Source organism: Orcinus orca, chromosome 10 (genome assembly GCF_937001465.1).
Source record: "Orcinus orca chromosome 10, mOrcOrc1.1, whole genome shotgun sequence".
NCBI classification, from domain to species: domain Eukaryota; kingdom Metazoa; phylum Chordata; class Mammalia; order Artiodactyla; family Delphinidae; genus Orcinus; species Orcinus orca.
In genome coordinates, this window is record NC_064568.1 from 42,277,307 (window position 1) to 42,293,863 (window position 16,557).

At 47.5% G+C, this 16,557-nt stretch overlaps 2 protein-coding genes across 9 annotated transcripts in view; one reads left to right on the forward strand and one right to left on the reverse strand.

Annotated features, from left to right (window-relative positions):
• The window catches only part of EXOSC7 (exosome component 7), a 29,383-nt gene extending 16,557 nt beyond the window's left edge, over positions 1–12,826 (reverse strand). The window contains exons 1-3 of the mRNA XM_004283834.3: positions 12,709–12,826; positions 4,733–4,834; positions 4,334–4,428 (exon numbers count right to left, since the gene is read on the reverse strand). Of these exons, the coding sequence (XP_004283882.1) occupies positions 4,334–4,428; positions 4,733–4,834; positions 12,709–12,765 (254 nt within the window). The 5' untranslated portion in view covers positions 12,766–12,826. The remainder of the gene's footprint in view (positions 1–4,333; positions 4,429–4,732; positions 4,835–12,708) is intronic.
• ZDHHC3 (zinc finger DHHC-type palmitoyltransferase 3) overlaps positions 12,806–16,557 on the forward strand; it is a 53,842-nt gene continuing 50,090 nt past the window's right edge. For 5 of the 8 annotated variants that reach the window (XM_012538263.3, XM_033413031.2, XM_049716318.1 and 2 more), the window contains exon 1: positions 12,957–13,098. Coding sequence is in view for 1 of the 8 variants with exons in the window: in XM_049716317.1 (XP_049572274.1) it covers positions 12,838–13,098 (261 nt within the window). In the remaining 7 variants the exon portion in view is untranslated. Of the gene's footprint in view, positions 13,108–14,357; positions 14,533–16,557 lie in introns of all 8 variants that reach the window. The other 3 variants (XM_033413028.2, XM_049716317.1, XM_033413029.2) reach the window with 3 other exon arrangements.

Sequence of the window (16,557 nt, forward strand, 5' to 3'; positions counted from 1 at the left end):
CATTAGTCAGGTTAGCGCTCCTTGGGTCTGTCTTATGCCTTAAGGTAATGAATGGGTGCTCTGGTCTTGGGACTTATTACTAGACCACAAATGTTGGAGTCAACGAATGCAGACCAAGGGAGTCCTAATAAAAAGCTTCTCTATTAAGTGCCAAGTAAAAAAAGAGAGCGAGAGAATGCAGGCTGGTAATCCTAGACTCCTGTTCGCAGGCATCACAATATATTCTTTCAGTAGAGGAATATATACTTGGGTTTGGTTTGTTTGTTTGTTTGTTTGTTTTTGGCACAAAACAAGTGGTTTCTATAATTACAATTACCAAAACCAATTCAGATCCTTCATAAAGTATGACCCAGCCCCTCTTCCAGGGCTGTTGGGAAATCGCTTATTGAGCTGGATAAACATAAAAATCCTGGGAACGCTGCCCCTCCCAGTTCTCCAACCTCCTGACTGTGCTCCTCCTGCTTGGCACATCTCTGGTTTAACTGAGATCAAGGCCATGTCTACCTGGAACAGGACTTCAGACACTAGGCCCATTGTTGTTTCCCTTGCTGTCAATCTAGCCTGCAAATCTGTGAAGGCTTACAGCCAGGCCAGGCCAGGCCCACGGCAGAAAAAGTGATTTAGTAGGTACCTGGGCCAGGGATGACTCCTGGCCTTACCCCTCTAGTCATCTAGCCCCCAGGTAGGTCCCAATTCCTCAGGCAGCACATGTGCTCACTTCTGAGCCTGCAAAAGCTTCCCTATAAATGGGTATGGGAACAGTGGCACATTCTGAGTGTTGCATCGTAAGCCCTTGTTTGCAGTTCCTGGGAGAATTATATCGTTAGCTCTGGAGACGTTCAAAGCACAGCGAGCCTCAAATGACTTCTGCAGGTTGCCTCTCTGCTTTGCCCCCACCCCCAGCCCTTCAGCCGAGAATGGTGCCCCCTTCAAGCAGCACGAAGTAGGTAAGGAACAGAGATCAAGTGGCTCCACCCACCAATTCAGGGCTTGAAGCTTCCAGTTCAATATTAGTGAAAAAAAACAAGTGGTCACATTTAAAAGTAGTTGAGATCCCAGAGAAGTGACAAGTGCCGGGCACGCTGAAATGTCTATGAACGAAACGTGTTCTCCTCACCTCCTCCAGTTACAACCCGCAGCCTCTCTGAGAGACCAAACACAGCTCCTAAACCCATGAACATGGTGGCCAGAGAGCCAAGAAGTGACCTGATGGTCTGCCACATGGTGGTAACCAGAGTGAAACACCAGCTCACTAAATTCTTACCTTCTGGGCTTTAGATGGAAACCATCTTTTCCCAAAGTTTCAAGCTTCTTATTTAAAATGGCCTATTCTCAGGCTACAACTAACAAAACAAAGACATAGAGACAGGAGTTAGAAGGTCCGAGTATGCTCCCAGTTTAGTCAAAGTGCTGCCAGGCATCTCTGGAGCAGATCTCAGGAACCCCAAGGTTTTCCTCCTCCACTGGTATGGGGATCAGGGTCTGTGTCATGGGTACCCTTTCCTAAGGGCATCATTTCTAAGACCCAGGGAAAATCATTGGGGTGGGCGAAGGTGTCTACACCAGGCTCCATATATTATTCCAAGTAGACAAACAGAAGTAGAAGGAATTAGCAGAAAAGCAATTCGTTTTCTGTGACCTCTCTGGTAATTACCACTGGTAATTTAAATAATTAAAACATGAAAGTTGCTAGTAAGTAGTTAAGTCAAGCTGGGCTCAGTCAGGCAGGAGGCCCCCCCCTCCCCACCAATTAACTTTCCTCCCACTGGGTAACAACTCTGTTTCAGCCTGTGGATGGGTGCATGCCTTGAGCTCTCCAGCAGAGGCCCCACGCCTGGGGCCCGGATGGGGTTGGGGGCAGCACCCTTACGGCTGGGCATAGCCACAGGTACCCAGAAGCCATTCCTATTCATTGGATTGAAATAAAGGGGTTTATTTGTTTACACAATTATGAGTTGCTCCTTGAATATGCAAATGAGGTTCTGATAAAGGTGGCAGCCAGTGGTGCTTGGTAACCTGCTCTTCTTTGCAGGAAAATGGGGCTTTATGAATCTCTCATGGTGATTCTACCCGCTGGGCTGATCACACTGAGCCACTTAAAGACGCCGAAGGGTGCCACCTTGAGAAACAGACTCAGGAGAACTCCCTGGGAAATGGAGTTTCTGGGCCTGGTGAGGTTCTCTTGAGACTTACAAAGGGGGAAAAGAGACCAGCGGGCAGCCACTCTCAGCCAGGAGAAAGAGGTTTGCTTCTAGAAGCCAGATCTTGGGAAGAGGCAGCTCAAAGGCTCCTCTCACCCTGGAGCCACCCTCTTACAGCTGGGACAAGAAAGGGTCAACAGCAGCAGGCTAACTGGAGTCATGTTCAGACACAGAGCCACAATGAAACGTGTCTCCTACACCAAGCATCTGAGTGCAACACCCTCTCTTTGGTGTGGCTGGGCTGACTGCCTTTGGTCTGCCTAAGATGAATGAGGCGGAAGGATAATGAAGAGGAAGAAAAGGAAAGCAAATTACAGCCCCTAACACATGGCGTCTGCTCCTCAGTGACTGTTTACTGCACCGAATCAGGCAGATCATGGCAGGAGAGGCATTTTTTTCTTCCTCCACGAGCAAAGGAAGGATAAGTTGGAGGCCTTAACAAGTTCACCATCATGCACAGCAACTTAAAGGATGGGCCGATTCCACTGGACCACTCAGACTGCTGAGAGCAGCTGGGCAGAAACAGAGGAAACTGCTCTGGAGGGGCCAGGGCCGGGGCAGGGATGGGCTGGAAGGAAAACTGGCCAGAAAGATGAACGCAGACACATTCTGAAAACTCTAAGCAGGATATCCCTCTAAAGCTGGCTCCTGCAGGCTACATGAAGCAGAAAGAGCAAAGACTCAGCACTGAATAGACCTGAGCTGGCATTACTAGCTGTGTGATCCCAGGAAAGTCACTTACCCTCTCTGAACCCCTTTTGTCATCTCTCTCTCAGGAGTGTTGTGAGGATCAATTTCTGTGTTTGGAAGTGAAGACTGGAAGACTGTAACTCGCTGTGCAAATGTGGGTTACCATCTTTGCAGAAAAGGGCTGACACTGCAGGTGCAAGGCTGCTACCTTTAGAAGGGTCTGCTTGCAAGGTTGGTCCTCAGCTGGCATCTGGGCACTTGGCTCTCAGACTAGACTCAGTCAACAGTAAACTGGGTCTCCTGTGCCTAGACTGTGCAAATAACGTGGTTTATGCTAAACACCTGCTTTCCTTCTGGGAGTCTGGAACTTTGGTATGTGTAAAGCAGAGGGTGCCTATGTGACCAGCCCCAATCAAAATCTTGGTGCTGAGTCTCTAATGCGTTTTCTTAGGCAGAATCATCACACACGTGTTGCTGCATTTCTGTGATAATCATAGCTCTGAATACAACTCCATGCTCTATGCTAAGTCCTGTGAGTCCTTTCAGGAAATGTTTGAATGTGAGGGGTGGTCTTGCCACCCCTCCCAGTAAATTACCAATATTATATACCTGCACCTAGCATGAGCCGATAGAGCCTTACCCACCTCAAGAAGGTCTGCTGTCACCACCCAGCTAGAAGAGGAGTTACAGATAGAAGATGAGACTGGGCTGGCAACCCGATAAAAAGCCCCAACCCCTAGAAGGGGAGGTAACACGAGGGAGAGAAAGAACACTTTTGAAAGTCCACTGAACCAGTCGTTGTGCTGGATGCTCACTCTATTTTCATTACTTCGCTTCCTCATCATCACAACAGTAGTATTATCTCAATATTTTAGATAAAGAAATTTAGGCACAGAGGGACTGAGTAACTAGCCTGAGGTCACACAGCTAGCCAGAGAAGGAAGCCAGCAACAAGGCTGGCTGGCTGGCTGCAGAGACTGCAGAGTCTCTGCTTTTCCCAGTACCCACACTGCCTGCCCAGCTGCCACCCCATCGGCCTGTCAGGCTGCTTGGCTTGCCCTACTCCCTGCTCTGCCAAGCAAGTCATGAGAAGTTTTCTGCAAAACTAGAGCAGGAAGAGAAACAGGACATCATTTAATTTGACTCTCATAACTACCATGTGCCTGGCTGCCTGGCAGACACCCTCCTTTTTCAGACAGGGAAAATGAAGCCTAGTGAGGGCCAGCTGATTAGGGACAAGGGCAAGGGCAGGACCTGAGCCAAGGCCTCCTTTCACATTTCCCAGTGCCTGGTACACAGGAGAACTCAGTAAATACCTGCCGGCTGGTGAAAGATGATTAAATACAAAATAAAAGTGGGCTCAACAAGAAACCAGAGGTTAATTCTCTGAATCTTCTATCTTTTAAAGCATTTTTCTTTAAAAACATCTGCAGAGTACTGACCAGTCAACAAAGAACTCCAGGTAACCTTCATTTGGTTTCTCCAGCTTCGGCGTCCCCATTTCTGCTTTCACTCCCACCAAGATGTCTGTGTGACCCTGCAGACACATGCAAGAAGGGTCCTCACTCAGGGCAGGCAGCCAGGCACCCAACCACCCCCTCCTCTCCCAGATGTACGCCTCGAGGGGACTCGCTTAGCATCAGTGCCGGGACTTGGAAAGTGGCCCTTTGAGAAGGTGAGGGGTCCTTCAGATGTATACAGACCCCCTCCCAGAGTTTGGCTTGGGTCTTAGATTTCCCTTGGAACAATATGCACTCCAAAAGCCCAGAGGGGCCTGCAACTGGTTCCCTAGAGCCTACCCATTCCTCCACCTGGGTACAGACTGTGGCCACAGTACTCACCAGCTTGACTCTGGCAGACCCACTGGTGTTGGACACCACGTCAGTTTCCACTTCAACACATCGGTAGTCTTCACAGCCACGGCCATCCGTGCGGAGGTCTTCCTGAATGCAACAATCAAAATCCTAAGGTTATAATACTAAACCTCTAACAGACTGTTCAACTGACTCACTCCTTTCCCCCAGAGAGGAATATGTGGCACAACAACTCCTTTTCTCTTAGTGATTCATCCAAATATTCTGTCCTCATAGGTAGCAACATTACTGTTTTACCAATAAGGAAATGGAGACTCAGAGAAGTTAAGCGACTCACGTCCAAGGTCCCACAGCTAGGGACAGCAAAGCTCAGCTTCCAACCCAGGTCTGTCGGAGCACGAAGTCCAAACTACGTACCACTATACAGAACAGGCACACACAAACAAAATCTGAACAGACAAAATAAAAGAGGTCTCTTTCCGAATCTGCAATTCTGAAGTCACAAGAAGTATGGATTGTCAGAGATACAGGTACAACTGTCTTGGCTGTAGCCCTCCTACCCCCCAAACCCAATCAGATCTAGTCTGTAAATAGCTAAAAACAACTAACTGGTATCTTCTAAAACAGGCATGCTCTAGAACAGGGTCAACAAAGTTAGGCCTGCAGGCCGCCTGTTTTCATAAGCCGTTCTACTGGAACGCAGCCGTGCCCACTCGCTTAGGTATTCTGTGGCTGCTGTCATACCACAGCAGCAGAGCTGAGGGGTTGAGATAGAGACCATATGACCTGCAGCCCCCAGATCATTACTATTTAGTACTTCACAGGAAAAGTTTGCCAACCCCTGCTACAGAGGATGGGTTTCAGGGTGGTGTACGTACTGCCTGGCCTTATCCCCAGTTATTTACTTAACTCAATTATTTACTTCTATTGGTGTAACTCATAGATAACTATTTTATGCTGTGGTTGTAATCCAGTACTTCCATTATTTATCTTGTTGCTCCAAGTGTCCCAGATTTGGCCACTGGGAGCTCCTTTGGGTTGGTTCTTGCATTCTCTCAACATGTCTCCAATCTCTTCGGAGCACTTCTTTACTTCTGACAACAAAAGGTGTTCCAGCCACTTGTATTTTACCTGCCCCAGCCCTGGGATCAGCCCTTTTTCCAAAGAGCCCTGGTTCCCTTCATTGCAGAATAGTACTTAAAAACCAGGATCTGGGTGCTAAGTAGGTTCATTGCTACAGGGGTATCATTGCTTCTAGATCGTCTCAGTAGAACAGTGCTAGAAAATATACGTATGTGTACTAACCCACACACATACACACACCTATATTTATTTCTGTATCTATCCACATATCTGTTAAAAAGTCATGTGTTCATACTGAGAGTTGGTTCTAACCTACCTCCTTGTCTTATTTGTAACTTCTTTCTCAGACAGGGAGGAACCTGGCTCTCATTATCTACAATGTATTTATGTATTTGTTAAATCTCTGTATATACATAAAGTAGTTTCAGAATTACTACGCCATACCCCTGTGAAAAACAAATTTACTAATACAGTATTTGTGTAGAGTTCTTTTTGTCTTTAGCCTTACAGCACCCACTCAAAATATTGTTTCCAGTTGTCTTTCCCCATCCTTCCTGTGCCTCTGTTACTCATCTGTACCCCTGTCAGTTCATTAGTAACTGCTGGGGTTCCATTTTGGGTCCCCCACATCCTGGCTACTTTTAATTACTATCACCAGGGCTCTAAGAGTCAAAGCTATCAGAGAAGGTGTGCTCAGAGAAATGTCACTCACCCCTCATCCCTATTTTCATCCCCCCCCACCTTCCTACGCCCTCCCACCAGCGCCAGGCAGGTAACCGATCTCTTTAGTTCCCAGTCCATCTTTCATGTACTTCCTTTCCACAAATGAACAGATAAGAGTATTTTTAATATCCCTTATTTTCTTTTATAAAATATGGCATACTACAGATACTCTTTTACATGTAGCTTCTTTTTCTAAACAATTAACAATACATATGCAGGAAATCACTCCACATCAGCTCATAGAGATTGTCCTCATTCTCTGTAAACATTTTTTGAAAGCTCTTTCTTTCAGCAAAAAAATCATTAGCCTCATCAGATTCTCAAAGGGATTAATGCTTCTCAAAATATTGAAAACAAAAACCAAACAAACAAACCAAACAAACAAGCCACCACTGTTCTGAAGTATGTATCTGTCAGAGATTTATCTTTAAACTGCTTGGCTCACTGCATATCTGACTGACTTTTTTATTTTGAGAAATGAAAATACAGAAAAGGAAAACACTGAATACTCCCGCCACACAGTACCGACTACTACCATCTGTCGTGTTTGTTTCAACTCTTTAAACTCCTGTTAAAGGAGAGAAAATAAACATCCTAAATCAGGTTGAAGTCCTTTTGCAGCCAGTCGACTCTAAGACATCCCCTCCCAGCCATCCCCTCCCTGGAGGCAATCCCTATCTGAAGCCTGGGGAGACATGTTCTCGAAAAGCAACAGAATTTCAAGTCTAGAAGAATGAGTCTCCTGAACTCTACAGAGTGAGTTCTCTTCCCTGGAGGATCCCAAAACTATATAACTGTGTCTCGTCACAACCCCACCTACCCCCACCCACATGAAAGCATCCTAGGTCACTCTCGGCTTGCCCCATCCCCCAGGTGTGCCTTGCTAGGAAGTGAACACCTGGCCCAGAAACAGCATTTACAATGAGTCCTTGGTGGATTGTAGGTATGGCACAAGTATGAGCAGTCACTAGGAGCATCAGTCATGGCCTCCAGGCCTGGTCCTGCCATTAACTAGCTGCTTGACCTAGGACTAACCCTAACCCTAACCCTAACCCTTCCCCTCTAGACTAATTTCCTCATTTGTAGATGTAGAGATTGAATTCGATGGCCTCAAAGGTGCGTCTCTAATTCTGTGGATCTATAAATTAAAAGAGCCACAATTATTTGCAAGAACTAATAGTAGCTACTATTTAATGTGCATTTACTATCGACCAGATAACGTGCTAGGAACACTATACAGTTAACATGTTAAATCCTCACAATAACCCTATAATGTAAGAGAGCAAATTTTCATTCCATTTTACAAATGGGGATCAGGTTGAAAGATGCTAAATGCCTGGCCCAACGTCATAGCCAGTAAATAGCACTTGAATTCCAAGCCAGAGCTCTTAACCCCAATTCCACAGTCTCCTGCATTCTAAAGAGTCTCTTCACTGTGCAAAGGAGGCAGCACAGGCCTCTCTCAAAGGACGAACTGGCTGGCTATACCAGTTCGTCCTAATGATGGTGATGACGACTCTGAAAGCAGGAAGGCCGCAAGGCTACAGGGCTTCCCACTATTGCTTTAAATTACCACTCACTCTAGTCACAACCCTTTGTAGTGACAACCCACTGTTCCAAAATGTGGCTGGAGGGGTGTCAGAAAACTGGGCCTCACCAGAGCTTGCCTTTTCCAGCCTTTAAATCAGTCTCTGCCCCCTGGGGAAGGCTCAGTCAGGAAGGCTCGGGTGACAAGTAAGAGATAAACAAAAAAGCTACAAATTTCCGATAAACAAAAAAGCTACAAATTTCCCTTTCCAGGGACGCGTAAAGTATAATTTTTTTCATAGAAAAAAGCACACAACAGGAGAAAACAAAGTCCATGAATCACTGCACACAGGACTTTTTAAAAATCCACTTTTCCTCATAAAAGGCTTAGGAAGGGGCTTCCCTGGTGGTGCAGTGGTTGAGAGTCCACCTGCCGATGCAGGGGACACAGGTTCGTGCCCCGGTCCGGGAAGATCCCACATGCTGCGGAGCGGCTGGGCCCGTGAGCCATGGCCGGTGAGCCTACGCGTCCGGAGCCTGTGCTCCGCAACGAGAGAGGCCACAACAGTGAGAGGCCCGCGTACCGCAAAAAAAAAAAAGGCTTAGGAAATCGCTAAACCTGCTTGGCCTGGCTCAGAGCCTGACGCCCTACCATAATTTTTATTCATCTGTAGTACTCAGGAGCTAAGGAATCAATCCATGTGTGAACATTTAAACATGGGCTGCCCTGAAGTGAACGCTCCATTTAAAAAATCAATAGAGATGTCCACAGGTGACAGACCACACCAGGGAGTGGAACCCTGTTCTCAGCAGAGGGGACTGAGCACCTTTCTAGGTAAAGGGCTTCTGGATGCTAGGATGGCTCCTCGTGACTTTCAAGTTGTTACCTGTGTGATCACTACAACCCTGCTGGTTGGGTGTGGCACAGAGTCACCGCCAACTTATATTTAAAACTCTGCTGTTCCACGCCAGCTTTTTGACCTTGAGCAAGTTAGTTCCTCAACAGCTCTGAGTCTGTCTCTTTGTCTATAAAGCGGGAATAACCCCGACCCTACAGAGTTATAGGAGAATCCTCAGCACAGTGCAGCACACAGGAGTCCCTGCTCAGCAGCTCCTTCTGCTTCTGGCAGCACATATTAACTCACTGAATCCTCAAAAACAACCCGGAGAGAGGTTACAAATGAGGACATTGAGGCGCCAAGTTTAACCTCCTGTTTGTGACAGAGTGGCAGGACAGATGACCCAACCCAGAGTTGCTGTTCCTCACACCCGGGTAACACAGTCCTACTTCCTAATGGGAGTTGTCAGTTGGCTCTCCTAATCCAACACACTTGGGAGGATTTAGACTTAAAGTAGTCCTCTGAGGCGATGCTAACCACCTCCCACCTCCACTACCTTGCTTTGACTTGTCCAAGAGTGCAGAGCTTGCTGGAGGAGAACTGAGACCATACGGCCTCCCCTACTAGAAAGCCACCCTACTTTGGAAAGGGCCAGCTTTGCAGGCCCAGGCCCCAGACACAGCAGGCAAAACGAGATGTTGTCCTCGTTCCACTTTCCAAGCCTGTTGGGTGGGCCTGCATTCCTTTAGGATGGGATCCCACTCACCTTGCAAAGGGCCTGACCCAAAGGCATACAATCCAGAGAGTAGCCAGCTCTTTGGGGCGTGAAACTGATTCACTCCTTGGAATCTGATCTCTGATCTGGGAAATACTTGGGAGCGAAAGGGAGTTAAAGAGGAGCTGACAGGTCATGGTGTGGAGGGAGGCTGGAGAGGCCTCACATAAGTAAAGGTGGGGGGATGGCATGTACCAAGGTGGAGGGCAGCTGGACAGCAAGCGGCTGCGGAGAAGTGAGACACTTCAGCAGAGAGAAGTAGGGCTGTCACCAGAGACGTAAAGACAGGCAGAGTCACACAGTCTATGTGATCCATGCTGGAGCCCTGAAAAGGCAGTGCCCCAGAGCTGCCTAGGGACTTTCCAGGCCTGGCCACAAATCCCCCTTGTCTTGAGACAATTTAACAATCTCTAGCCCTCCAAATCAAAAGAGCTTAAATCTCAACAGCCAGAGGCGGAACCCCACATGGGGTCACTAGGAAGGTTGCGGATATAGTGTGGATGGTTCCGGACAAAGCCACACTTCCGATGGAAAAATCTTGACAGGGATCCAACTTCTCTTCAGGGTTGACCACATGCCAGGTGGTCCATATTCTCTTTTCTCATCATTCCTCACAATCCCTTTCTGCTCCCAGATGGATATGTTCTCATTTTATACAGGGGGAGCTAGCTCAGCTACTCAGGTAAGAATCACTCTTACTGTGAATGGTGGAGCCGGGAAAGGATCCCTGCTCAGTCTGACTCCAAGTCCTCACTCAAACAGACGCAGGAGGTCATGTGACCTTGTTAGGGGAACCACTGACGGAAACCGCCCACCCTGGCCAGACCTTATAGTAACCATTTGCATGAGTTATCTTACAACAGGAGGTCCTGGTAAGGAACACGGAACTAACAAGCTATCACCAACCGGAAGAATTCGGGAAGGGTCAAAAGGAGAGGGGACACCAGTCAATATGTCCTACCAACCTCCCAGAATCCTTCTCGCTGGAATCCATCTTGGCTGAGTGATGTACACGCCACCATGAAGGACCCTCAGTCAGAATGATTGGCCAGAGACAACCCAGAAACTAACTCCATCACCATAAAACCTGAGAATGCGAGCCACGTGGCAGAGCAGTTCTCCTGGGTTCCCTTACCCTACTGCTCTCTGCCCGGGTGCCCCTTCCCAATAAAGTCTCTTGCTTTGTCAGCACATGTGTCCCCTCAGACAATTCATTTCCGAGTGTTAGACAAGAGCCCACTCTCGGGCCCTGGAAGGGGTCCCCCTTCCTGCAACAACCTCAGGCAGGGGGGCAAAGATTTCTGCAGCAGACTCCAGGCTGGACCAGGCCAGAGGCTTGCCCATAGCCCAACGTCTGGTGACTGCATCAAAATCTCCCAACATTTATGAAAATACCCATTCCCAGGCCCCAGCCCCAGAGATTCTGATTCAGAAGGTCCAGGTAAACCCCGCGAAGCTGTATTTTGTGAGTAAAAGGCGCTTCAAGGTTTCAGAATCACTGGGCTAAGACGGAGGTTAGCAATGTCTTTTCATGGAGGAAGCAGCACATATTTAGCTAGTTAAGCAAACTCCAAAAGAGGATTAAATGCTAATTCTGGATATTCTGACATCTGCCCCCAAATTCCTGAATATAAAAACCAGTTTGACACAAGTTAGTAAAACAAAAGTTGTACAAAGAAATGCAAAATAGGGTTCTAAAGAAACTGAGAACCAACATGGGAAAAAGTACTACCTAAAAAGATAACAGTACAGCAATATATGTCAATATACTATTTAAGGTCTAGGAAAATGGTGGGGTTCAGAACTTGCCCTCCCCCTTATTTCCCCAACATGCTTTCAGAAGACAGAAGAAAGAGAAGTAGAAGTGGGGAGTCTCTCTGGCCTTTGCCTTTGAATCCCTATTTTAAAAAAGGGAAAGTGGCATGCAAGTCAAGGTGGGCTTTGCAATCAGAAAGATCTGGATTTATATCCCAGGTCCACTGTAATCAGAGAGGGTACGGGGCCCCGGAAAAAGAGAACCAGGCATGGCTTTCTGGACATAAGAGAAGCCATTTTAGGCCTAAGCATTGTTGTGATCTAAGCCTGACCATCATGCTTGCCCTTGAACAGGTCTCTGTAATCAATGATCTTGAGGGAAGTAAAGAATGCAGGAAAAAAGGACAAGCAGTGAAGAAATAACAGTTGAGATAAAACAGAGCCCTAGTTTTTCCTCAAGGGATATACTTAACAATCTGATACAGATCTTTGACTTGTTATACAAGAACTAAGGCCCCCACCCAGCTAGAGGATGGTAACTACAGGATAAGACCCCAAGCTGGTCTCAACACGAGGAAGGATGATGTTGACCTTTATGACCTTCGGAGACTCCAATCAACTAAAGCTTGGAGTCTGTTAACCTTTGCCCCAATTCTATGCTAAATTCCCCTCTGCTCAAGCCCCCACATGAATATGCATGTGCCCTTAGCTTATTCTCCAATTTTGCTAATTGGATAGACACTGCTTTGGAAAAGATCCTCAGCGTCCCCTCACTTGCTGCAATTAACAAATCCTTCCTTCTCCCAATCTTTGGCTTGGTTGTGTCTTTTGGCTCGACACCCACCAAGCGGCAAACCCTGTTTTCGGGTAACACCACCACACACTTACTTTGTGACCTCAGACAACTGATTTAACCTCTCTGAGCATAGTTCCTTATATGTAAAGTAGAGATAATACTTACCTTCAGGACTGTTACAAAGATTCAATGGGATAAAAATTATGATAGAATATGTACCTAACAAAAATGGGACAGCTCAGCCTTCAAAGGCTGAGAGGGTCTTTAACAGAATCAGGGACTGCCCACCGCTTCCTACCCGGGTGTGGAACCTTGTAGACCCAGAAAGAAGCAAGTACAAATACAATCCTAAATGGATTCTCGCCGCCCGGTCCCAAATACACCCTCATTGCCGGCTTCGATCTGCACACGCCGGCCGCCGAGCGGTTTAATCACAAGGTAAACCCAGTCAGCCGCAGTCCTAGGGGAACCCGACGGCCGGCGCCGGTACCGCTGCTGCCGCTACCTGAACGCCATGCACAATGTACACCTTCTCCGCCTCACTCAGCGCCACAAACGCCATGCTGCCGAGCCTCCCCGCCGCCAGATGTCATCTGCCAGCGTCTCCCCCGCGGACCACGCCCCCTCCGCGCCCATGCGTCATCAGCCTGCGCGGCGGCCGCTCCAGCAGCCGCCGCCGCCACCACCGCCACCACCGCCGGGAGCTCGATGGGCTTCTCTTGCGCGCCGCCCTGTGTCTGGCCGAGTCCAGGGAGCCGCGGCGCCTCGTGCCGGGGAGCCATCGCTGCAGCCCGAGGCCGGATCGCGGGTCGGGGGCTGCAGGGGGAGCGACGGCGGCGGCGACAGCCGAGCCCCACCGGGGGCCTGGGACTGGGGAACTGCCTCCAGCTTCACGGTCAGTTGGGTGAGGAAACTGGGATTGGGTGAAAAAGCTGGGGTGAGACGAGAGGCACGGGCCGGGGCCGGAGCTGGAGGACTCGTAGTAGGAGAGACGTGCGGCGCAGTTTGCTCAGAGCTGAAGTTGAAGTAGCAGGTCGTGTGTGTTGAGAGAGACAGACAGACAGACAGACACAGACAGACTCACTCCGAGTGAGGGGAGGCGGACGTCGTGATTGGCCTGAGAGGCTGTCTCCTTGCTCTCCTTCCTACCCCCTGTCTTGCATTTCTCTGGTCCCTAGAATGGTGGTAAAGAAAGAGGCGATAAAGACCTCTTTAGGTCGTTCCCGGTGGGAAGGGTCTGGGCCAGAAGTGAATGCCCACTAGTCCCGAGGCGTCTTCACCCCAGGGATTCCCCCACCCCCACCCCCGCTCTCTCTCTGGGGCTGGTTGACCGAACGCTGACCCGGAACCTTTGCAGGATCCCCTTGCCCTGGGTGGCTGCCGGAGCATTGTCCCAAAGAGAGTAGGGGGGGAGAGTCTTGGTCGGCGCTGGCTGGGGGGCGCAGTGCCCAGGCGTCCCCAGCACTTCCTAGCAGTGACTAGTGATCGCTGGGAGCCGTGGACGAAAAAAATGCCAGCCCCGCTCGTGGCCACGTAAGAATGGGCCTCGAATATTCAGAAAGGATACCTGCAAGGTGAATGTGGGGTCACTGAAGGAGCCCATTAAGGCGGGGCTGACAGGGCACGAAAAAATTTTAAAGGGGCCACGTGGATAAATGGGGGAAAGTTAACCCCAAACGACAGAAACAAAGAGGGGGTCTGATGACTTTTCCAAATGCTCCATTTTTGAGGAACCTCCCTGTACTCAAAAGTGAAAGTAACCCTTGACAGCTTGATCATCCAAATAACATTTGGGTTTTCTCAGATAGTAGCTCAAATACAGTTTCACACATAACTCTTGGGAGCTTAGCATAGATGGGCTTTGTGCTGGCTTTGGAACACTAAGACAAGTGGAGCACAACTTCTGCCCAGAGAAGCTCCCCAGGCAGAGGGGAAGGACCCAGGGCCAGCATAACCACAGAACATGGTGGTTAAGAGCTATGACAGTGGCACTAGTGAACACAGTGGGATAGGGAGGTCAGTCCGAGGAGGGTATGGAGAGGAAGTACCTGCCCACATTCTTAAGCACTAAACTGCTGAGCCCCAAAATAGATGATCACTTCTTAGTAGACTGGACATTAGTTGTTTCTGATGTCTCTACATAATTCTCTGCAGGTGCACCTACAGGGAAGACATCCTGCATTGTTGAACTTTGCCCTCCAGGGAATCTAGGAGAGGTGAAACTGGAAGTGTTTCCTCCCTAACGAAAGTACAGGTGCCCCCACCTGTTGTGGCACATAGATGCCTTTGTGTGTGGTTGGACGCCTGGATTCTAGAGAGGACCTCCGTGGTGAGATAACAAGGGACTGCTGTTGTTAGAAATGGTATTTGCGCTAGAGATTGCTCAGAAAGGAGAGACCCTGGATGTGGAATTTTAGTAGCTAGGATATCTAAGAAGATTGAGGGTTTAAAAAGTGGCAGTGAATAGATCAGAAAAGACACTGAAAGAAAATTCTGAGTTTGGATACCATGGAATCATCTTTATATAAAGATTCATCTTTCAATGAATCTTTTAAAATATAAAACATACATTTGAAGTGTTCCCCTGATAATTGACTAAGTTTCTTTGCTGGAGAAGGGTTGGCAGTATTTGCTAAATAACATTATGAACAATGTCTGACATGTTAGACAAAGTAGATATAAGAGGTGTAAACAGTAGAATGTTCATTTAAAATTCTCTACTAAAACAATGACACCTTCACTAATTGTTTTGCTTGAATGCATCCAGAACATTTTTATCACATATGTTGTGATAATGTGTTAGACATTTCAAAAGCCTATAAATCCAGAGTTCTTTTTGGTTTACTGAAGCAATTCAAAGATTATATGTTTGCCAGAAAATCAAAACACCAAGGATGGAATATTATTCTGTTAACCTGCTTGTTTTCCCATCACTGTCAGATTCTTTTGGAGGCATACTGATTTATAGGTCTGTCTGTTCTAAATCTCTGTACGCTTATTAATTTTATCTAACAGTAACTTAAGTATAATAGTGCTTATTATGTGCCAAGCACTGCTCTAAAGCACTTTACAAAGACTAACTGATTCAGTCCTATTAACAATAGCCCTGTGAGGCAGGTACTATTATCCTGTTTTACAGATTGGGAAACTGAGGTGCAGAGAGGCTGTCTTGACCAAGGTCTCAGGTCACACAGCTAGTAAGCGGTAGAGCCAGGATTTGACACCAGAAAACCTAGCTCCCATACCTGCCTTCCTAACCATCCCCTTATGTAGCTGTCCCCTTTCATTTCATTCACCAGAGTATTTGAAGGAGGCCTGTGTTTGTTGTGGAACTGGTAAAGCCCTATAAGTTATAGTTAGTTTTAATTCCAAAAGCAAGGAATCTGTTCCTTTTTCTAGAGGAACATTGAACGTGGTGCTGATGGGAAGCTCATGTGTCTGTTTCAGCCAACTCTTTTAGGTAAGGGAAAAGGTTACATATAGACCAAGTGGAGCTTAACTCAAAGTACCTGAGATCCCTCAACGGCAGAGAAGCCCAATGGATCAGGTACAGAGGGTTGAGATAGGCATGGAGACCCAGATTCCAACCACGTGCTTATTCCCAGAATAGACCTCTAGAAGCTCTTCAAACAATCAGGAAGTATTTGTTTGCATGCCTTTGTGTCCCTAGTGTTCTCGTGGGCCTGAAGAGATAAGAAACTGAAAACACACACCTGCCTAAAAGGAGTTTAAGATTTCTTATAACTGCGGAGCCCAGGTTCTTGAACTAGTACGTGAACAAGACAAAAATAAAGTGCTCAATTGAGACACGTGGTACTTAGATGAGAGGCCGGCCTATAATAAGGTGCTAATTGTGCAGGCCAGGCATCAAGAGCAACAGGTAAAGAGCTGCTGCTAGCCACTGGCAGATAACAGTAACATTACACAGAGTAAATCTGTCCCACCTAGCCTTGGTTAATTAAAGCAAAAACAGTCAGTTACAGGAGAGCTTGGGGCAGTGCTGAGTCCGTGGTGCTGAAGTTGCAGAGAGCTCTCGAAAGAGACCTCTTAAAAGCCCAGCAAGGGAACATTTTATTCCCAGTCTTAAACACAGGTAGCCAAGTTTTAGGCCTTTTCCTTTGCATTCTCACAATTAGCCCAGCACCCCAGAAAAGCAAAAGTGAGCTATTGTTTTCCCTATAGATCCGTTTCCTTTAAACACTTTGCATTTGTCCTGCCTGTGCCTTGTCTTAAAGAATACTCAGTATAAATAACCTGTCATAGTCAGGCCAGCACGTCTGTCTGTCTTGTCATTCTAGAAATCATAACTTCTGGTTCCAGTGATAGAAAAATTGATGAGAATACATAGGTAAAG